Raw genomic sequence first — 18616 nt, forward strand, 5'->3', positions numbered from 1 at the left:
GATTGTTAAAGAGTTCCATTCAGCTGAGAGATATGGATTGGTAAAGAGTTCCATTCAGCTGAGAGATATGGATTGGTAAAGAGTTCCATTCAGCTGAGAGATATGGATTGGTAAAGAGTTCCATTCAGCTGAGAGATATGGATTGGTAAAGAGTTCCAATCAGCTGAGAGATATGGATTGGTAAAGAGTGCCATTCAGCTGAGAGATATGGATTGGTAAAGAGCGCCAATCAGCTGAGAGATATGGATTGGTAAAGAGTTCCAATCAGCTGAGAGATATGGATTGGTAAGAGTTCCATTCAGCTGAGAGATATGGATTGGTAAAGAGTTCCATTCAGCTGAGAGATATGGATTGGTAAAGAGTGCCATTCAGCTGAGAGATATGGATTGGTAAAGAGTGCCAATCAGCTGAGAGATATGGATTGGTAAAGAGTGCCAATCAGCTGAGAGATATGGATTGGTAAAGAGTGCCATTCAGCTGAGAGATATGGATTGGTAAAGAGTGCCATTCAGCTGAGAGATATGGATTGGTAAAGAGTTCCAATCAGCTGAGAGATATGGATTGGTAAGAGTTCCAATCAAGCTGAGAGATATGGATTGGTAAAGAGTTCCATTCAGCTGAGAGATATGGATTGGTAAAGAGTGCCAATCAGCTGAGAGATATGGATTGGTAAAGAGTTCCATTCAGCTGAGAGATATGGATTGGTAAAGAGTTCCATTCAGCTGAGAGATATGGATTGGTAAAGAGTTCCATTCAGCTGAGAGATATGGATTGGTAAAGAGTTCCATTCAGCTGAGAGATATGGATTGGTAAAGAGTTCCATTCAGCTGAGAGATATGGATTGGTAAAGAGTTCCAATCAGCTGAGAGATATGGATTGGTAAAGAGTGCCATTCAGGTGAGAGATATGGATTGGTAAAGAGCGCCAATCAGCTGAGAGATATGGATTGGTAAAGAGTTCCAATCAGCTGAGAGATATGGATTGGTAAAGAGTTCCATTCAGCTGAGAGATATGGATTGGTAAAGAGTTCCATTCAGCTGAGAGATATGGATTGGTAAAGAGTGCCATTCAGCTGAGAGATATGGATTGGTAAAGAGTGCCAATCAGCTGAGAGATATGGATTGGTAAAGAGTGCCAATCAGCTGAGAGATATGGATTGGTAAAGAGTGCCATTCAGCTGAGAGATATGGATTGGTAAAGAGTGCCATTCAGCTGAGAGATATGGATTGTAAAGAGTTCCAATCAGCTGAGAGATATGGATTGGTAAGAGTTCCAATCAGCTGAGAGATATGGATTGGTAAAGAGTTCCATTCAGCTGAGAGATATGGATTGGTAAAGAGTGCCAATCAGCTGAGAGATATGGATTGGTAAAGAGTGCCATTCAGCTGAGAGATATGGATTGGTAAAGAGTGCCATTCAGCTGAGAGATATGGATTGGTAAAGAGTTCCAATCAGCTGAGAGATATGGATTGGTAAAGAGTTCCAATCAGCTGAGAGATATGGATTGGTAAAGAGTTCCATTCAGCTGAGAGATATGGATTGGTAAAGAGTACCAATCAGCTGAGAGATATGGATTGGTAAAGAGTTCCAATCAGCTGAGAGATATGGATTGGTAAAGAGTGCCAATCAGCTGAGAGATATGGATTGGTAAAGAGTTCCAATCAGCTGAGAGATATGGATTGGTAAAGAGTTCCAATCAGCTGAGAGATATGGATTGGTAAAGAGTTCCAATCAGCTGAGATATATGGATTGGTAAAGAGTTCCAATCAGCTGAGAGATATGGATTGGTAAAGAGTTCCAATCAGCTGAGAGATATGGATTGGTAAAGAGTTCCATTCAGCTGAGAGATATGGATTGGTAAAGAGTGCCAATCAGCTGAGAGATATGGATTGGTAAAGAGTGCCATTCAGCTGAGAGATATGGATTGGTAAAGAGTTCCAATCAGCTGAGAGATATGGATTGGTAAAGAGTTCCAATCAGCTGAGAGATATGGATTGGTAAAGAGTGCCATTTATCTGAGAGATATGGATTGGTAAAGAGTGCCAATCAGCTGAGAGATATGGATTGGTAAAGAGTTCCATTCAGCTGAGAGATATGGATTGGTAAAGAGTGCCATTCAGCTGAGAGATATGGATTGGTAAAGAGTGCCATTCAGCTGAGAGATATGGATTGGTAAAGAGTTCCAATCAGCTGAGAGATATGGATTGGTAAAGAGTTCCAATCAGCTGAGAGATATGGATTGGTAAAGAGTTCCATTCAGCTGAGAGATATGGATTGTAAAGAGTGCCATTCAGCTGAGAGATATGGATTGGTAAAGAGTGCCATTCAGCTGAGAGATATGGATTGGTAAAGAGTTCCAATCAGCTGAGAGATATGGATTGGTAAAGAGTGCCATTCAGCTGAGAGATATGGATTGGTAAAGAGCGCCAATCAGCTGAGAGATATGGATTGGTAAAGAGTTCCAATCAGCTGAGAGATATGGATTGGTAAAGAGTTCCATTCAGCTGAGAGATATGGATTGGTAAAGAGTTCCATTCAGCTGAGAGATATGGATTGGTAAAGAGTGCCATTCAGCTGAGAGATATGGATTGGTAAAGAGTGCCATTCAGCTGAGAGATATGGATTGGTAAAGAGTTCCAATCAGCTGAGAGATATGGATTGGTAAAGAGTTCCAATCAGCTGAGAGATATGGATTGTTAAAGAGTTCCATTCAGCTGAGAGATATGGATTGGTAAAGAGTTCCATTCAGCTGAGAGATATGGATTGGTAAAGAGTTCCATTCAGCTGAGAGATATGGATTGGTAAAGAGTTCCATTCAGCTGAGAGATATGGATTGGTAAAGAGTTCCAATCAGCTGAGAGATATGGATTGGTAAAGAGTGCCATTCAGCTGAGAGATATGGATTGGTAAAGAGCGCCAATCAGCTGAGAGATATGGATTGGTAAAGAGTTCCAATCAGCTGAGAGATATGGATTGGTAAAGAGTTCCATTCAGCTGAGAGATATGGATTGGTAAAGAGTTCCATTCAGCTGAGAGATATGGATTGGTAAAGAGTTCCAATCAGCTGAGAGATATGGATTGGTAAAGAGTGCCATTCAGCTGAGAGATATGGATTGGTAAAGAGTTCCAATCAGCTGAGAGATATGGATTGGTAAAGAGTTCCAATCAGCTGAGAGATATGGATTGTTAAAGAGTTCCAATCAGCTGAGAGATATGGATTGGTAAAGAGTTCCAATCAGCTGAGAGATATGGATTGGTAAAGAGTTCCAATCAGCTGAGATATATGGATTGGTAAAGAGTTCCAATCAGCTGAGAGATATGGATTGGTAAAGAGTTCCAATCAGCTGAGAGATATGGATTGGTAAAGAGTTCCATTCAGCTGAGAGATATGGATTGGTAAAGAGTGCCATTCAGCTGAGAGATATGGATTGGTAAAGAGTTCCAATCAGCTGAGAGATATGGATTGGTAAAGAGTTCCAATCAGCTGAGAGATATGGATTGGTAAAGAGTGCCATTTATCTGAGAGATATGGATTGGTAAAGAGTGCCAATCAGCTGAGAGATATGGATTGGTAAAGAGTTCCATTCAGCTGAGAGATATGGATTGGTAAAGAGTGCCATTCAGCTGAGAAATATGGATTGGTAAAGAGTGCCATTCAGCTGAGAGATATGGATTGGTAAAGAGTTCCAATCAGCTGAGAGATATGGATTGGTAAAGAGTTCCAATCAGCTGAGAGATATGGATTGGTAAAGAGTTCCATTCAGCTGAGAGATATGGATTGGTAAAGAGTGCCATTCAGCTGAGAGATATGGATTGGTAAAGAGTGCCATTCAGCTGAGAGATATGGATTGGTAAAGAGTTCCAATCAGCTGAGAGATATGGATTGGTAAAGAGTGCCATTCAGCTGAGAGATATGGATTGGTAAAGAGCGCCAATCAGCTGAGAGATATGGATTGGTAAAGAGTTCCAATCAGCTGAGAGATATGGATTGGTAAAGAGTTCCATTCAGCTGAGAGATATGGATTGGTAAAGAGTTCCATTCAGCTGAGAGATATGGATTGGTAAAGAGTGCCATTCAGCTGAGAGATATGGATTGGTAAAGAGTGCCATTCAGCTGAGAGATATGGATTGGTAAAGAGTTCCAATCAGCTGAGAGATATGGATTGGTAAAGAGTTCCAATCAGCTGAGAGATATGGATTGTTAAAGAGTTCCATTCAGCTGAGAGATATGGATTGGTAAAGAGTTCCATTCAGCTGAGAGATATGGATTGGTAAAGAGTTCCATTCAGCTGAGAGATATGGATTGGTAAAGAGTTCCATTCAGCTGAGAGATATGGATTGGTAAAGAGTTCCAATCAGCTGAGAGATATGGATTGGTAAAGAGTGCCATTCAGCTGAGAGATATGGATTGGTAAAGAGCGCCAATCAGCTGAGAGATATGGATTGGTAAAGAGTTCCAATCAGCTGAGAGATATGGATTGGTAAAGAGTTCCATTCAGCTGAGAGATATGGATTGGTAAAGAGTTCCATTCAGCTGAGAGATATGGATTGGTAAAGAGTTCCAATCAGCTGAGAGATATGGATTGGTAAAGAGTGCCATTCAGCTGAGAGATATGGATTGGTAAAGAGTTCCAATCAGCTGAGAGATATGGATTGGTAAAGAGTTCCAATCAGCTGAGAGATATGGATTGTTAAAGAGTTCCATTCAGCTGAGAGATATGGATTGGTAAAGAGTTCCATTCAGCTGAGAGATATGGATTGGTAAAGAGTTCCATTCAGCTGAGAGATATGGATTGGTAAAGAGTTCCATTCAGCTGAGTGATATGGATTGGTAAAGAGTTCCAATCAGCTGAGAGATATGGATTGGTAAAGAGTGCCATTCAGCTGAGAGATATGGATTGGTAAAGAGCGCCAATCAGCTGAGAGATATGGATTGGTAAAGAGTTCCAATCAGCTGAGAGATATGGATTGGTAAAGAGTTCCATTCAGCTGAGAGATATGGATTGGTAAAGAGTTCCATTCAGCTGAGAGATATGGATTGGTAAAGAGTGCCATTCAGCTGAGAGATATGGATTGGTAAAGAGTGCCAATCAGCTGAGAGATATGGATTGGTAAAGAGTGCCAATCAGCTGAGAGATATGGATTGGTAAAGAGTGCCATTCAGCTGAGAGATATGGATTGGTAAAGAGTGCCATTCAGCTGAGAGATATGGATTGGTAAAGAGTTCCAATCAGCTGAGAGATATGGATTGGTAAAGAGTTCCATTCAGCTGAGAGATATGGATTGGTAAAGAGTGCCAATCAGCTGAGAGATATGGATTGGTAAAGAGTTCCATTCAGCTGAGAGATATGGATTGGTAAAGAGTTCCATTCAGCTGAGAGATATGGATTGTAAAGAGTTCCATTCAGCTGAGAGATATGGATTGGTAAAGAGTTCCATTCAGCTGAGAGATATGGATTGGTAAAGAGTTCCATTCAGCTGAGAGATATGGATTGGTAAAGAGTTCCAATCAGCTGAGAGATATGGATTGGTAAAGAGTGCCATTCAGCTGAGAGATATGGATTGGTAAAGAGCGCCAATCAGCTGAGAGATATGGATTGGTAAAGAGTTCCAATCAGCTGAGAGATATGGATTGGTAAAGAGTTCCATTCAGCTGAGAGATATGGATTGGTAAAGAGTTCCATTCAGCTGAGAGATATGGATTGGTAAAGAGTGCCATTCAGCTGAGAGATATGGATTGGTAAAGAGTGCCAATCAGCTGAGAGAGATATGGATTGGTAAAGAGTGCCAATCAGCTGAGAGATATGGATTGGTAAAGAGTTCCATTCAGCTGAGAGATATGGATTGGTAAAAGAGTTCCATTCAGCTGAGAGATATGGATTGGTAAAGAGTGCCATTCAGCTGAGAGATATGGATTGGTAAAGAGTGCCATTCAGCTGAGAGATATGGATTGGTAAAGAGTTCCAATCAGCTGAGAGATATGGATTGGTAAAGAGTTCCAATCAGCTGAGAGATATGGATTGGTAAAGAGTTCCATTCAGCTGAGAGATATGGATTGGTAAAGAGTGCCAATCAGCTGAGAGATATGGATTGGTAAAGAGTGCCATTCAGCTGAGAGATATGGATTGGTAAAGAGTGCCATTCAGCTGAGAGATATGGATTGGTAAAGAGTTCCAATCAGCTGAGAGATATGGATTGGTAAAGAGTTCCAATCAGCTGAGAGATATGGATTGGTAAAGAGTTCCATTCAGCTGAGAGATATGGATTGGTAAAGAGTACCATTCAGCTGAGAGATATGGATTGGTAAAGAGTGCCATTCAGCTGAGAGATATGGATTGGTAAAGAGTTCCATTCAGCTGAGAGATATGGATTGGTAAAGAGTTCCAATCAGCTGAGAGATATGGATTGGTAAAGAGTTCCAATCAGCTGAGAGATATGGATTGGTAAAGAGTTCCATTCAGCTGAGAGATATGGATTGGTAAAGAGTTCCATTCAGCTGAGAGATATGGATTGGTAAAGAGTTCCAATCAGCTGAGAGATATGGATTGGTAAAGAGTGCCAATCAGCTGAGAGATATGGATTGGTAAAGAGTGCCATTCAGCTGAGAGATATGGATTGGTAAAGAGTTCCAATCAGCTGAGAGATATGGATTGGTAAAGAGTTCCAATCAGCTGAGAGATATGGATTGGTAAAGAGTTCCAATCAGCTGAGATATATGGATTGGTAAAGAGTTCCAATCAGCTGAGAGATATGGATTGGTAAAGAGTGCCAATCAGCTGAGAGATATGGATTGGTAAAGAGTGCCATTCAGCTGAGAGATATGGATTGGTAAAGAGTTCCATTCAGCTGAGAGATATGGATTGGTAAAGAGTGCCATTCAGCTGAGAGATATGGATTGGTAAAGAGTTCCATTCAGCTGAGAGATATGGATTGGTAAAGAGTTCCATTCAGCTGAGAGATATGGATTGGTAAAGAGTGCCATTCAGCTGAGAGATATGGATTGGTAAAGAGTTCCATTCAGCTGAGAGATATGGATTGGTAAAGAGTGCCATTCAGCTGAGAGATATGGATTGGTAAAGAGTTCCAATCAGCTGAGAGATATGGATTGGTAAAGAGTGCCATTCAGCTGAGAGATATGGATTGGTAAAGAGTTCCATTCAGCTGAGAGATATGGATTGGTAAAGAGTGCCATTCAGCTGAGAGATATGGATTGGTAAAGAGTTCCATTCAGCTACGGCTCTAATTAAAACTGTAGATTTAAGGTGATTTGTCCTTGGCTCGGGTTGTTTTAGCTAACCTGAATTTGTTTGTCTGGTTTGGTGGTTATGCGTGTTGCTGGTATGTACTAACTGGCCTGAAAAATACTTTTTATTTTATTTTAAATATAACATTCCTAAAGAAAATCATAAGACTGGATAGTAATTTGTTTTTAACGTGAAGCCATGACAGAATCTGATGCATTTGAATAATATGCATACGGATAGACTAATGAAGAGCTAAGCTGGCAGCCCTGTTTTGAGCCATTTGGATCTTTTTCTTTGCTGCAGATGACCATATACTCTAAGTGTTATAGGACCAGAGATTGACCATATAACGTGACAGTACTCTAAATGTTGTAGGACCAGGGATTGATCATATAACTGGACAGTACTCTAAGTGTGATAGGACCAGGGATTGACCATATAACTGGACAGTACTCTAAGTGTGACAGGACCAGGGATTGACCATATAACTGGACAGTACTATAAGTGTGACAGGACCAGGGATTGACTATATAACTGGATAGTACTCTAAGTGTTATAGGACCAGAGATTGACCATATAACGTGACAGTACTCTAAATGTTGTAGGACCAGGGATTGACCATATAACTGGACAGTACTCTAAGTGTGACAGGACCAGGGATTGACTATATAACTGGACAGTACTCTAAGTGTTATAGGACCAGAGATTGACCATATAACGTGACAGTACTCTAAATGTTGTAGGACCAGGGATTGACCATATAACTGGACAGTACTCTAAGTGTGACAGGACCAGGGATTGACTATATAACTGGACAGTACTCTAAGTGTTATAGGACCAGAGATTGACCATATAACGTGACAGTACTCTAAATGTTGTAGGACCAGGGATTGATCATATAACTGGACAGCACTCTAAGTGTGATAGGACCAGGGATTGACCATATAACTGGACAGTACTCTAAGTGTTATAGGACCAGGGATTGACTATATAATGTGACAGTACTCTAAGTGTGATAGGACCAGGGATTGACTATATAACTGGACAGTACTCTAAGTGTGATAGGACCAGGGATTGACCATATAACTGGACAGTGTGTCAGTGTGTTAGATGTTACATACTCTGAACATTTTCTTGTAAGAGCAATTCCCTTACCCATCTTCTTCGGGATCGGTGTCCCTTCTACGGGATGGTTGAGCTAATGTAGGCTAATGCGATAACCGTGAGGTTGTAAGTAACAAGAACATTTCCCAGGACATAGACATATCTGATATTGGCAGAAAACTTTAATGAATCTAACTGCACTGTCCAATTTACAGTAGATATTACAGTGAAAGAATACCATGCTATTGTTTGAGGAGAGTACACAATTTTGAACATGAAAAGTTATTAATACACAAATTAGGCACATTTGGGAAGTCTTGATACAACATTTTGAACAGAAATGCAATGGTTAATTGGATCAGTCTAAAACTTTGCACATACACTGCTGCCATCTAGTGGTCAAAACCTATATTGCACATGGGCTGGAATAATACATTATGGTCTTTCTCTTGTATTTCAAAGATGACGGTACAAAATAACAGTTGTTTTTTTCTTTGTGTTATTTCTTACCAGATCTGTTGTGTTATATTCTCCTACATTCCTTTCACATTTCTTGAGTCCTGATTGCACCCTCTGTAGGACCTGTGGTAGATTACCTTAGAGCCAGCCTTTTGGTATTGTAGTGTTCCTAGTGAGCGAGTCCTGATTGAACCCTCTGTAGGACCTGAGGTAGATTACCTTAGGGCCAGGTATTGTAGTGTTCCTAGTGAGCGAGTCCTGATTGAACCCTCTGTAGGACCTGAGGTAGATTACCTTAGAGCCAGGTATTGTAGTGTTCCTAGTGAGTGAGTCCTGATTGAACCCTCTGTAGGACCTGTGGTAGATTACCTTAGGGCCAGCCTTTGGTATTTTAGTGTTACTAGTGAGCGAGTCCTGATTGAACCCTCTGTAGGACCTGTGGTAGATTACCTTAGGGCCAACCTTTGGTATTATAGTTTTCCTAGTGAGTGCAACCAAGTTATGATCACTGTAACCTAGTGCTACTGATACAGCTTTAGAACAACGTTCAGCCATGTTAGTAAGAATGTGATCGATACAAATTGATGATGTAATACCAGACCTATTAGTGAACGTTCTGGTTGGTCAAAACTTGGGTCAGGTTGCATGGCAACTGAAATAAGTTTCTTTCTCATTGGACAGTTGGTGTAAAAAAAAAAAAATCAGTATTCATATCTCCCCAAAATATATATTCCCTATTTTCAGATGATACCTTATCCAACATTTTGCAAATTACATCAAGATATTTCACATCAGCACTAGGTGGTCTATAGCAGCAATCAACTAGTATAGGTTTCAAATGTGGTCAATGAAACTCTACCCGTACCGCCTTTAATCCATTCAACATTAAATCCTGACATTGTTTTACTGGAATGTGATTCTGGATGTAAACTGCAACTCCAACCCCCATATCGATTTCGGTGCCAACTTGGACAAATTATATCCATGTATAGAGATCTCAGCATCCGCAAAAGAAGAGTTTAGGTGAGTCTCTGATATTGCCAATACATGAATTTTGTTCCTTTAAACTGCATATATTTTAAGGGAGCAACTAACAGACCTTTCTTTAGTAGATTCATATGTCCAAACATGAATCAGTAGTTGAAATCTGAGAGAGAGAATACTCAGTCAGTGTGTGTGTGTGTGTGTGTGTGTGTGTGTGTGTGTGTGTGTGTGTGTGTGTGTGTGTGTGTGTGTGTGTGTGTGTGGCTGGGATGACTTGTGTCTGTCGCTCCTCCTAACTCCATGGGAGGGAGGGTGAACAACCAGTTTGTCATACCTCAGGGATGCTATGTCACCTCGTTCTCTTGCAGCCTTCATAGCTGGTATTAGTTCCTTTCTTCTTTGACGGACTGCATCTGAGAAATCCTCATTGATGAAGATGAAGGACCCATTCATCTCTTTTTAAGACATTTGGCTTTTTCAAGGACTGCAATCTTATTCTTGAACATGAAGAATTTCACTACATTTGGCCTGAGTCTGGTTCCATTGGCACCACCATTGGCACCACTATTGGCACCACCATTGGCACCAACATTGGCACCAACATTGGCACCATCATTGGCACCTGGCTCCCCAGACCTGTGAGCACGTTCCAGCTCAACCTGTTGATCCAATTGTAGCTCCTCGGAAGACAGCTTCGTCCTCTGATTCAGCCCACGTCTCACTTCGGCTATCCTGGATACCATCTATTACAATATTATTTATCCTCGATTGCCCATCCAGGTAATCAGCCTTCCCAGACATGTTGTGGAGGTCCTCCCTGACTGTGGTGATTTCATTCTGCCTTCCCAGACATGTTGTGGAGGTCCTCCCTGAATGTGGTGATTTCATTCTGCCTTCCCAGACATGTTGTGGAGGTCCTCCCTGAATGTGGGGATTTCATTCAGCCTTCCCAGACATGTTGTGGAGGTCCTCCCTGAATGTGGTGATGTCATTCTGCCTTCCCAGACATGTTGTGGAGGTCCTCCCTGACTGTGAGGATTTCATTCTGCCTTCCCAGACATGTTGTGGAGGTCCTCCCTGAATGTGGTGATTTCATTCTGCCTTCCCAGACATGTTGTGGAGGTCCTCCCTGAATGTGGGGATTTCATTCAGCCTTCCCAGACATGTTGTGGAGGTCCTCCCTGAATGTGGTGATGTCATTCTGCCTTCCCAGACATGTTGTGGAGGTCCTCCCTGAATGTGGTGATGTCATTCTGCCTTCCCAGACATGTTGTGGAGGTCCTCCCTGACTGTGAGGATTTCATTCTGCCTTCCCAGACATGTTGTGGAGGCCCTCCCTGACTGTGGTGATGTCATTCTGCCTTCCCAGACATGTTGTGGAGGCCCTCCCTGACTGTGGGGATTTCATTCTGCCTTCCCAGACATGTTGTGGAGGTCCTCCCTGACTGTGGGGATTTCATTCTGCCTTCCCAGACATGTTGTGGAGGCCCTCCCCGACTGTGGGGATTTCATTCTGCCTTCCCAGACATGTTGTGGAGGCCCTCCCTGAATGTGGTAATTTAATTCTGCCTTCCCAGACATGTTGTGGAGGCCCTCCCTGAATGTGGTAATTTCATTCTGCCTCCCCAGACATGTTGTGGAGGCCCTCCCTGACTGTGGTGATTTCATTCCACATAGAGGAACCGTTTCTGGGAAGTGCATCCTGTGTGGTCTTCAACACATCCACATCCTTCTGTATGAACAGAAGGCTTGTTTTAATGTCTTGTACATCTTCAGTCTGGTCGTCCAGCCGTTTGTTGGTCGACTCCATGGTCATTTGTATGAAGCTTTTAAAGTTATTTTCCTGCTGAAGTAGAATTTCCTCATGGAAAACGTTCTGCTTCTGCAAGAGTTCACCTACCTGCCCAGCAGAGGCACGACAGTACTAATAGTAGGACGAGCCCGCTAATTCACTCCGTGAAATGAGAGAAGCTGGTAGTAGAAAACTCTGGAAATCGGTAGTCCTAAAACCGATATAAATAGAAATGCGGCCCAAGCAACAAGGGCTAACCGGTTAGCGTGCTTGGTGTCCAGCAGTAGTAGATCAGATTGCCTAGCTTGATAGCTAGCAGCTAGGCTAGCTGCTTAGCCAATGTAGTACCACCTTGTTTGAGTAAAGGATCGCCGGACATATATCTGCGGTCCCAACGCTAACTGCGTCCCAGGATCCAGATATGAATAGGAAAACTATTATCAACTTTTATTAGCTAACTAGGTAGTCTAATCGAGTCTCTAGTCTTGTACTGCGCGTGATGATGCTAATGATAACTGCGTCCCAGGATCCAGATATGAATAGGAAAACTATGATCAACTTTTATTAGCTAACTAGGTAGTCTAATCGAGTCTCTAGTCTTGTACTGCGCGTGATGATGCTAATGATAACTGCGTCCCAGGATCCAGATATGAATAGGAAAACTATTATCAACTTTTATTAGCTAACTAGGTAGTCTAATCGAGTCTCTAGTCTTGTACTGCGCGTGATGATGCTAATGATAACTGCGTCCCAGGATCCAGATATGAATAGGAAAACTATTATCAACTTTTATTAGCTAACTAGGTAGTCTAATCCAGTCTCTAGTCTTGTACTGCGCGTGATGATGCTAATGATAACTGCGTCCCAGGATCCAGATATGAATAGGAAAACTATTATCAACTTTTATTAGCTAACTAGGTAGTCTAATCGAGTCTCTAGTCTTGTACTGCGCGTGATGATGCTAATGATAACTGCGTCCCAGGATCCAGATATGAATAGGAAAACTATGATCAACTTTTATTATCTAAGTAGGTCGTTTATTGTTAAAGTAAAACAAATCGAGTCTCTAGTCTTGTACTGCGCGTGATGATGCAGAGTTTCCTCTAGCATTTTGCCTAGAGGAAACCCTGCATATACTGTAGCATGTGTGTGGCTGAGGTGTTTTCAGTACATTCAGTATACAGTATATACTGTAGCATGTGTGTGGCTGAGGTGTTTTCAGTACATTCAGTATATATACTGTAGCATGTGTGTGACTGAGGTGTTTCAGTACATTCAGTATACAGTATATACTGTAGCATGTGTGTGGCTGAGGTGTTTCAGTACATTCAGTATATATACTGTAGCATGTGTGTGGCTGAGGTGTTTTCAGGACATTCAGTATATATACTGTAGCATGTGAGTGGCTGAGGTGTTTCAGTACATTCAGTATACAGTATATACTGTAGCATGTGTGTGGCTGAAGTGTTTTCAGTACATTCAGTATATATACTGTAGCATGTGTGTGGCTGAGGTGTTTCAGGACATTCAGTATATATACTGTAGCATGTGTGTGGCTGAGGTGTTTCAGTACATTCAGTATATATACTGTAGCATGTGTGTGACTGAGGTGTTTTCAGGACATTCAATATATATACTGTAGCATGTGTGTGGCTGAGGTGTTTCAGGACATTCAGTATATACTGTAGCATGTGTGTGGCTGAGGTGTTTTCAGTATGAATTACGGTAATTGGTTTGTTAAGGATTAATAGGCTCTTTCTTATGAGACCTCGGGACCTGAACAACCTCTCGTCTCCTTGTGTATGTTCTCCTTTCAGGAGTGGAATGACTACAAGCTACGCTGGAGACCGTCTGACTACGACAACGTCACGTCCATCAGAGTCCCGTCTGAACTCATCTGGGTCCCAGACATCGTCCTCTACAACAAGTGAGTGACAGCCAAACTGTTGTTTGTCCGAAATGGTCGTCATTAACGTAAAAGCAAAGTAGAGTTCAGGACACTCCACGTCTAGTCCTATTTCAATGGTTAAATGTCGCCATCTACTGGGTTCCTGATTCATAAGCTTAACATCATAAATGGTTTACATTTTAGACATTTAACAGATGCTCTTATCCAGAGTGAATTACAGGCAAAATTAGGGTGCAAGTGCCTTGCTCAAGGGCACATCAACAGATTTTTCAACTAGTTGGCTCATGGATTCTAACCGACAACCTTTCAGTTACTGGCCCAATGCTCTAAACCGCTGGGCCGCCGTTTCTCAAAAGTAATTTCCCGCTACGATGAACTGACATCTGTGATCCCGTCTACATGTTATGGAGCATGTCACCACTGAGGATTTCATAGATGACAGGAGTCAATGTACCTGTTTCTGTTAGAGTGTTAATGATTTAACAGCAGCTGTAGGCCCAATCTTGATAAAGTTCTGATCTTAAACAGCCATCCCATCCCCAGTAATACACTGCCATGTTATCCTGATAGACTTATCATTATACTGCCATGTTATCCTGATCCTAGCCCTCCCCAGTAATATACTGCCATGTTATCCTGATACCAGCCATCCCCAGTAATATACTGCCATGTTATCCTGATACCAGCCATCCCCAGTAATATACTGCCATGTTATCCTGATCCTAGCCATCCCCAGTAATATACTGCCATGTTATCCTGATACTAGCCATCCCCAGTAATATACTGCCATGTTATCCTGATAGACTTATCATTATACTGCCATGTTATCCTGATACCAGCCATCCCCAGTAATATACTGCCATGTTATCCTGATAGACTTATCATTATACTGCCATGTTATCCTGATACCAGCCATCCCCAGTAATACACTGCCATGTTATCCTCCTCCTAGCCATCCCCAGTAATATACTGCCATGTTATCCTGATCCTAGCCCTCCCCAGTAATATACTGCCATGTTATCCTGATACTAGCCCTCCCCAGTAATATACTGCCATGTTATCCTGACCCTAGCTCTCCCCAGTAATATACTGCCATGTTATCCTGATACTAGCCCTCCCCAGTAATATACTGCCATGTTATCCTGATACCAGCCATCCCCAGTAATATACTGCCATGTTATCCTGACCCTAGCCCTCCTAATAGTTTTCTCCTCATCTAAATATATTCAACTTTCACGGCTGAATGTATCAGATTAAACTCCTAGTATTTAATGACTGGGTTTCACCTCATCAAGCTCTTGTGTATGATCACTATCAGTTAGTGAAATTAAAAAGGTGTGTGTCTGTGTGTGTGCGCGCATGCGTGTGAGAGATTGGAGGAAGATGTAATGACAGACTTATCATTATATCTCTAATCTACAGCTATTATCAGTGCGTATTAAAGCCATGATCAGGGATGTGTAGCTCTTCAGAGGAGGAGATAAATTACAGACTGCAATAGAGGAGATAAGTTCTGGAGATTGTTCCTGGAGGATCATAACTCTCTACCAAAACAATGGCTCTGAGTCATGTGTGTTTTTGTGTGTAAATAAACAAGTTGTGAAGCGCTGATAAGGTTCCTGTCAATATTGAAATGTCAAATCCCAGCTAGCACATAATGTTCTGAGAACCTTATGTTTCTTAGAGCTTGGTGAGAGTGTGGTTGTCCTATGGTTATTTTACAAACAACCTTTCCGACAATGTTCTGGGAATGGTGCAGGATAGGAGCTTGGCTTTGGAACATACTCAGTACGTTTAAGGAAATTTGACAAAATAACATTATTTTCTTGGTATTTCATTATATCAACAGAACGTTTCCTAAATGTTCAATTTAACATTTAATTTAAATGTTAGTAATATTCTAGAGACATTCTCTAATTGGTTTGGAATGTTCGGGTCCTACTAGCGGGACAACTTCCGCTGAAACTGAAGGGCGCGCAATTCAAATAAATATCTCATACATTTTATGGATTTTAAACATTTATGTACATATAAGTGTCTTATATCGGATGAAAGCTGAAATTCTTGTTAATCTAATTGCTCTGTCCGATTTACTGTAGCTGTTACAGCGAAAACCTGCCATACGATTGTTTGAGGATGGCACCCCACATCAAAATATTTTTACACCATCACAGGTTTCATACATTCACAAATAACAATGAAATATTCATTTACTTTTTTGAAAATCTTCCTCTGATTTGTCATCCAAAGGGTCCCAACTATAACATGTAGTGTTGTTTTGTTAGATAAAATCCTTCTTTATGTCCCAAAATGTCAGTTTAGTTGGCGCCATCGAATTGAGCAATCCACTCGTTCAACTTGCAGAGAAAGGAATCCGAACATCTACCCCTTAACTTTGTTTCAACAAGTCAAAATACGTTTCTATTTACTCCTCAGATACCCTAAAATGTAATCAAACTATACCATTTCTTACGGAAAGAAGTATGTTCAATAGGAAACCAATTTTAGCAGGTGCGTAATGTCATCATGTCACACACAAAAACGAATATCCAAGACTGTGTCCTTCTGCTAAAACAGATATTTCTTATTTGTTTTTGAAGTTACAAGCCTGAAACCTTGAACATAGACTGTTGACACCCTGTGGAAGCCATAGGAATTGCATCCAGGGAGCTAATTTTCAATATGACCGTACTCTTGCATTTCTAAGAAGATGGTCTCTCCAAAAAATTCCAGTTGGTTTTGCTTTGGATTTTCTCCTACGATTTTTATTGTGTTATAGTCTCCTTCATTATTTCAACATTTCTACAAACTTCAAAGTGTTGTCTTTCCAATGGTACCAATTATATGCATATCCAGGCTTCTGGGCCTGAGCTACAGGCAGTTTACTTTGGGCACATCATTCAGACAGGAAGTGGAGGAAAAAAATTGTCCTAGCCCTAAGAAGTTTAAGAATGTTAAGAAATATCGTACTTCTGTGGGAATATTATTATGTCAGTATAACGTTTCATACAGGCTTCCTTGTGGTTCTATTTAAATGTTCTCAAATGTTTATGAGAACGTTAAGAAAACTTTAGTAATCACATGTGTAAGTTTATGCCAAAGTAACCTTCACAAAACCGATAATTTCCGTTCTCAGAACGTTAATAAAACCTCTCAGGGAACCTTTCAGATAACCAGAGTAAAACGTTCTCAGAACCTCCCTGGAACCATAGTAAAACGTTCTCAGAACCTCCCTGGAACCATAGTAAATCGTTCTCAGAACCTCCCTGCAAAACAAACTTTCCCTGAACAGAGGAAATGTTCAATTCTGCTCTCAAAACATGACAAAGACTCAGTTTTATCGGTCAGAAAATGTATGGCTTCATTCCCAGAACCAATGGGAAACCAAAAATGTATGTTCCAACAACCAAATATGCTAGCTGGTAAGTGGCCTTAACAATATTTTCAGGGAGCTAAATTAGCAAAAACTGGACTATTTACCAGATTGACAGAGTTATGTATTGCCTAACACTGATAGTTTCAAGAATAATCTAAGAACGATTTTTATCATTGTTAGATTATTAATGTAACGTCTACAATAATTCACAATGTCTAACACTGTACAACCATATAACTTTGTACAACAGGTTGGTCCAAACAAGTATTGTAATTGGTTGAGAAGCATGCAAAAAATATATATATATATATATATATATATATATATATATATATATACACAGTTGAAGTCAGAAGTTTACATACACCTTATCCAAATACATTTAAACTCAGTTATCACTTAATTGTCAATTACTGACATTTAATCCTAATAAAAATTATGTCTCAGGTCAGTTAGGATCACCACTTTATTTTAAGAATGTGACATGTCAGAATAATAGTAGAAAAAAATATTTATTTCAGTGTTTACTTCTTTCATCACATTCCCAGTGGGTCAGAAGTTGACATACACTCAATTAGTATTTGGTAGCATTGCCTTTGAATTGTTTAACTTGGGTCACATGTTTTGGGTAGCCTTCCACAAGCTTCCCACAATAAGTTGGGTGAATTTTGTCCCATTCCTCCTGACAGAGCTGGTGTAACTGAGTCAGGTTTGTAGGCCTCCTTGCTTGTTCAGTTCTGTCCACAAATGTTCTCTGTGATTGAGGTCAGGGCTTTGTGATGGCCACTCCAATACCTTGACTTTGTTGTCCTTAAGCCATTTTGCCACAACTTTGGAAGTATGCTTGGGGTCATTGTCCATTTGGAAGACCCATTTGTGACCAACTTTAACTTCCTGACTGATGTCTTGATATGTTGCTTCAATATATCCACATAATTTTCCTCCCTCATAATGCCATCTATTTTGTGAAGTGCACCAGTCCCTCCTGCAGAAAAGCACCGCCACAACATGATGCTGCCACCCCCGTGCTTCACGGTTGGGATGGTGTTCTTCGGCTTGCAAGCCTCCCCCTTTTTCCTCCAAACATAACGATGGTAATTATGGCAAAACAGTTCCATTTTTGTTTCAACAGACCAGAGGACATTTCTCCAAAAAGTACGATCTTTGTCCCCATGTGCCGTTTCAAACCGTAGTCTGGCTTTTTTTATGGTGGTTTTGGAGCAGTGGCTTCTTCCTTGCTGAGCAGCCTTTCAGGTTATGCCGATATAGGACTCGTTCTACTGTGGATATAGATACTTTTGTACCTGTTTCCTCCAGCATCTTCACAAGGTCCTTTGCTGCTGTTCTAGGCATTATTTGCACTTTTCGCACCAAGGTACGTTCACCACCGCTGCGTGGTCCCATGGTGTTTATTTTTTATTTTACCTTTATTTAACTAGGCAAGTCAGTTAAGAACAAATTCTTATTTTCAATGACGGCCTAGGAACAGTGGGTTAACTGCCTGTTCAGGGGCAGAACAACAGATTTGTACCTTGTCAGCTCGGGGATTCAAACTTGCAACCTTTCGGTTACTAGTCCAACGCTCTAACCACTAGGCTACACTGCCTCCCAATACTGACCTTTTCTGTATATTTGGTCCGGCAGTAGGCTACAAGTATAGCCTGTAGTGTATTTCTGCTTGATGAGCAAGATGATCGAGGCACTAAATTCAGCACCCACAGACAGCACTAACACTGTCAGCAGAAGCA

The 18616-nt window shown here is 41.1% G+C and overlaps 1 protein-coding gene across 1 annotated transcript in view; it reads left to right on the top strand.

Annotated features, from left to right (window-relative positions):
• LOC115109866 (neuronal acetylcholine receptor subunit alpha-2-like) overlaps positions 1 to 18616 on the top strand; it is a 115026-nt gene that overhangs the window by 70709 nt on the left and 25701 nt on the right. Inside the window, exon 4 of the mRNA XM_065008567.1 lies at positions 13401 to 13510. Within this exon, the coding sequence (XP_064864639.1) occupies positions 13401 to 13510 (110 nt within the window). The remainder of the gene's footprint in view (positions 1 to 13400; positions 13511 to 18616) is intronic.

Source organism: Oncorhynchus nerka, linkage group LG24 (assembly GCF_034236695.1).
Source record: "Oncorhynchus nerka isolate Pitt River linkage group LG24, Oner_Uvic_2.0, whole genome shotgun sequence".
NCBI lineage: Eukaryota > Metazoa > Chordata > Actinopteri > Salmoniformes > Salmonidae > Oncorhynchus > Oncorhynchus nerka.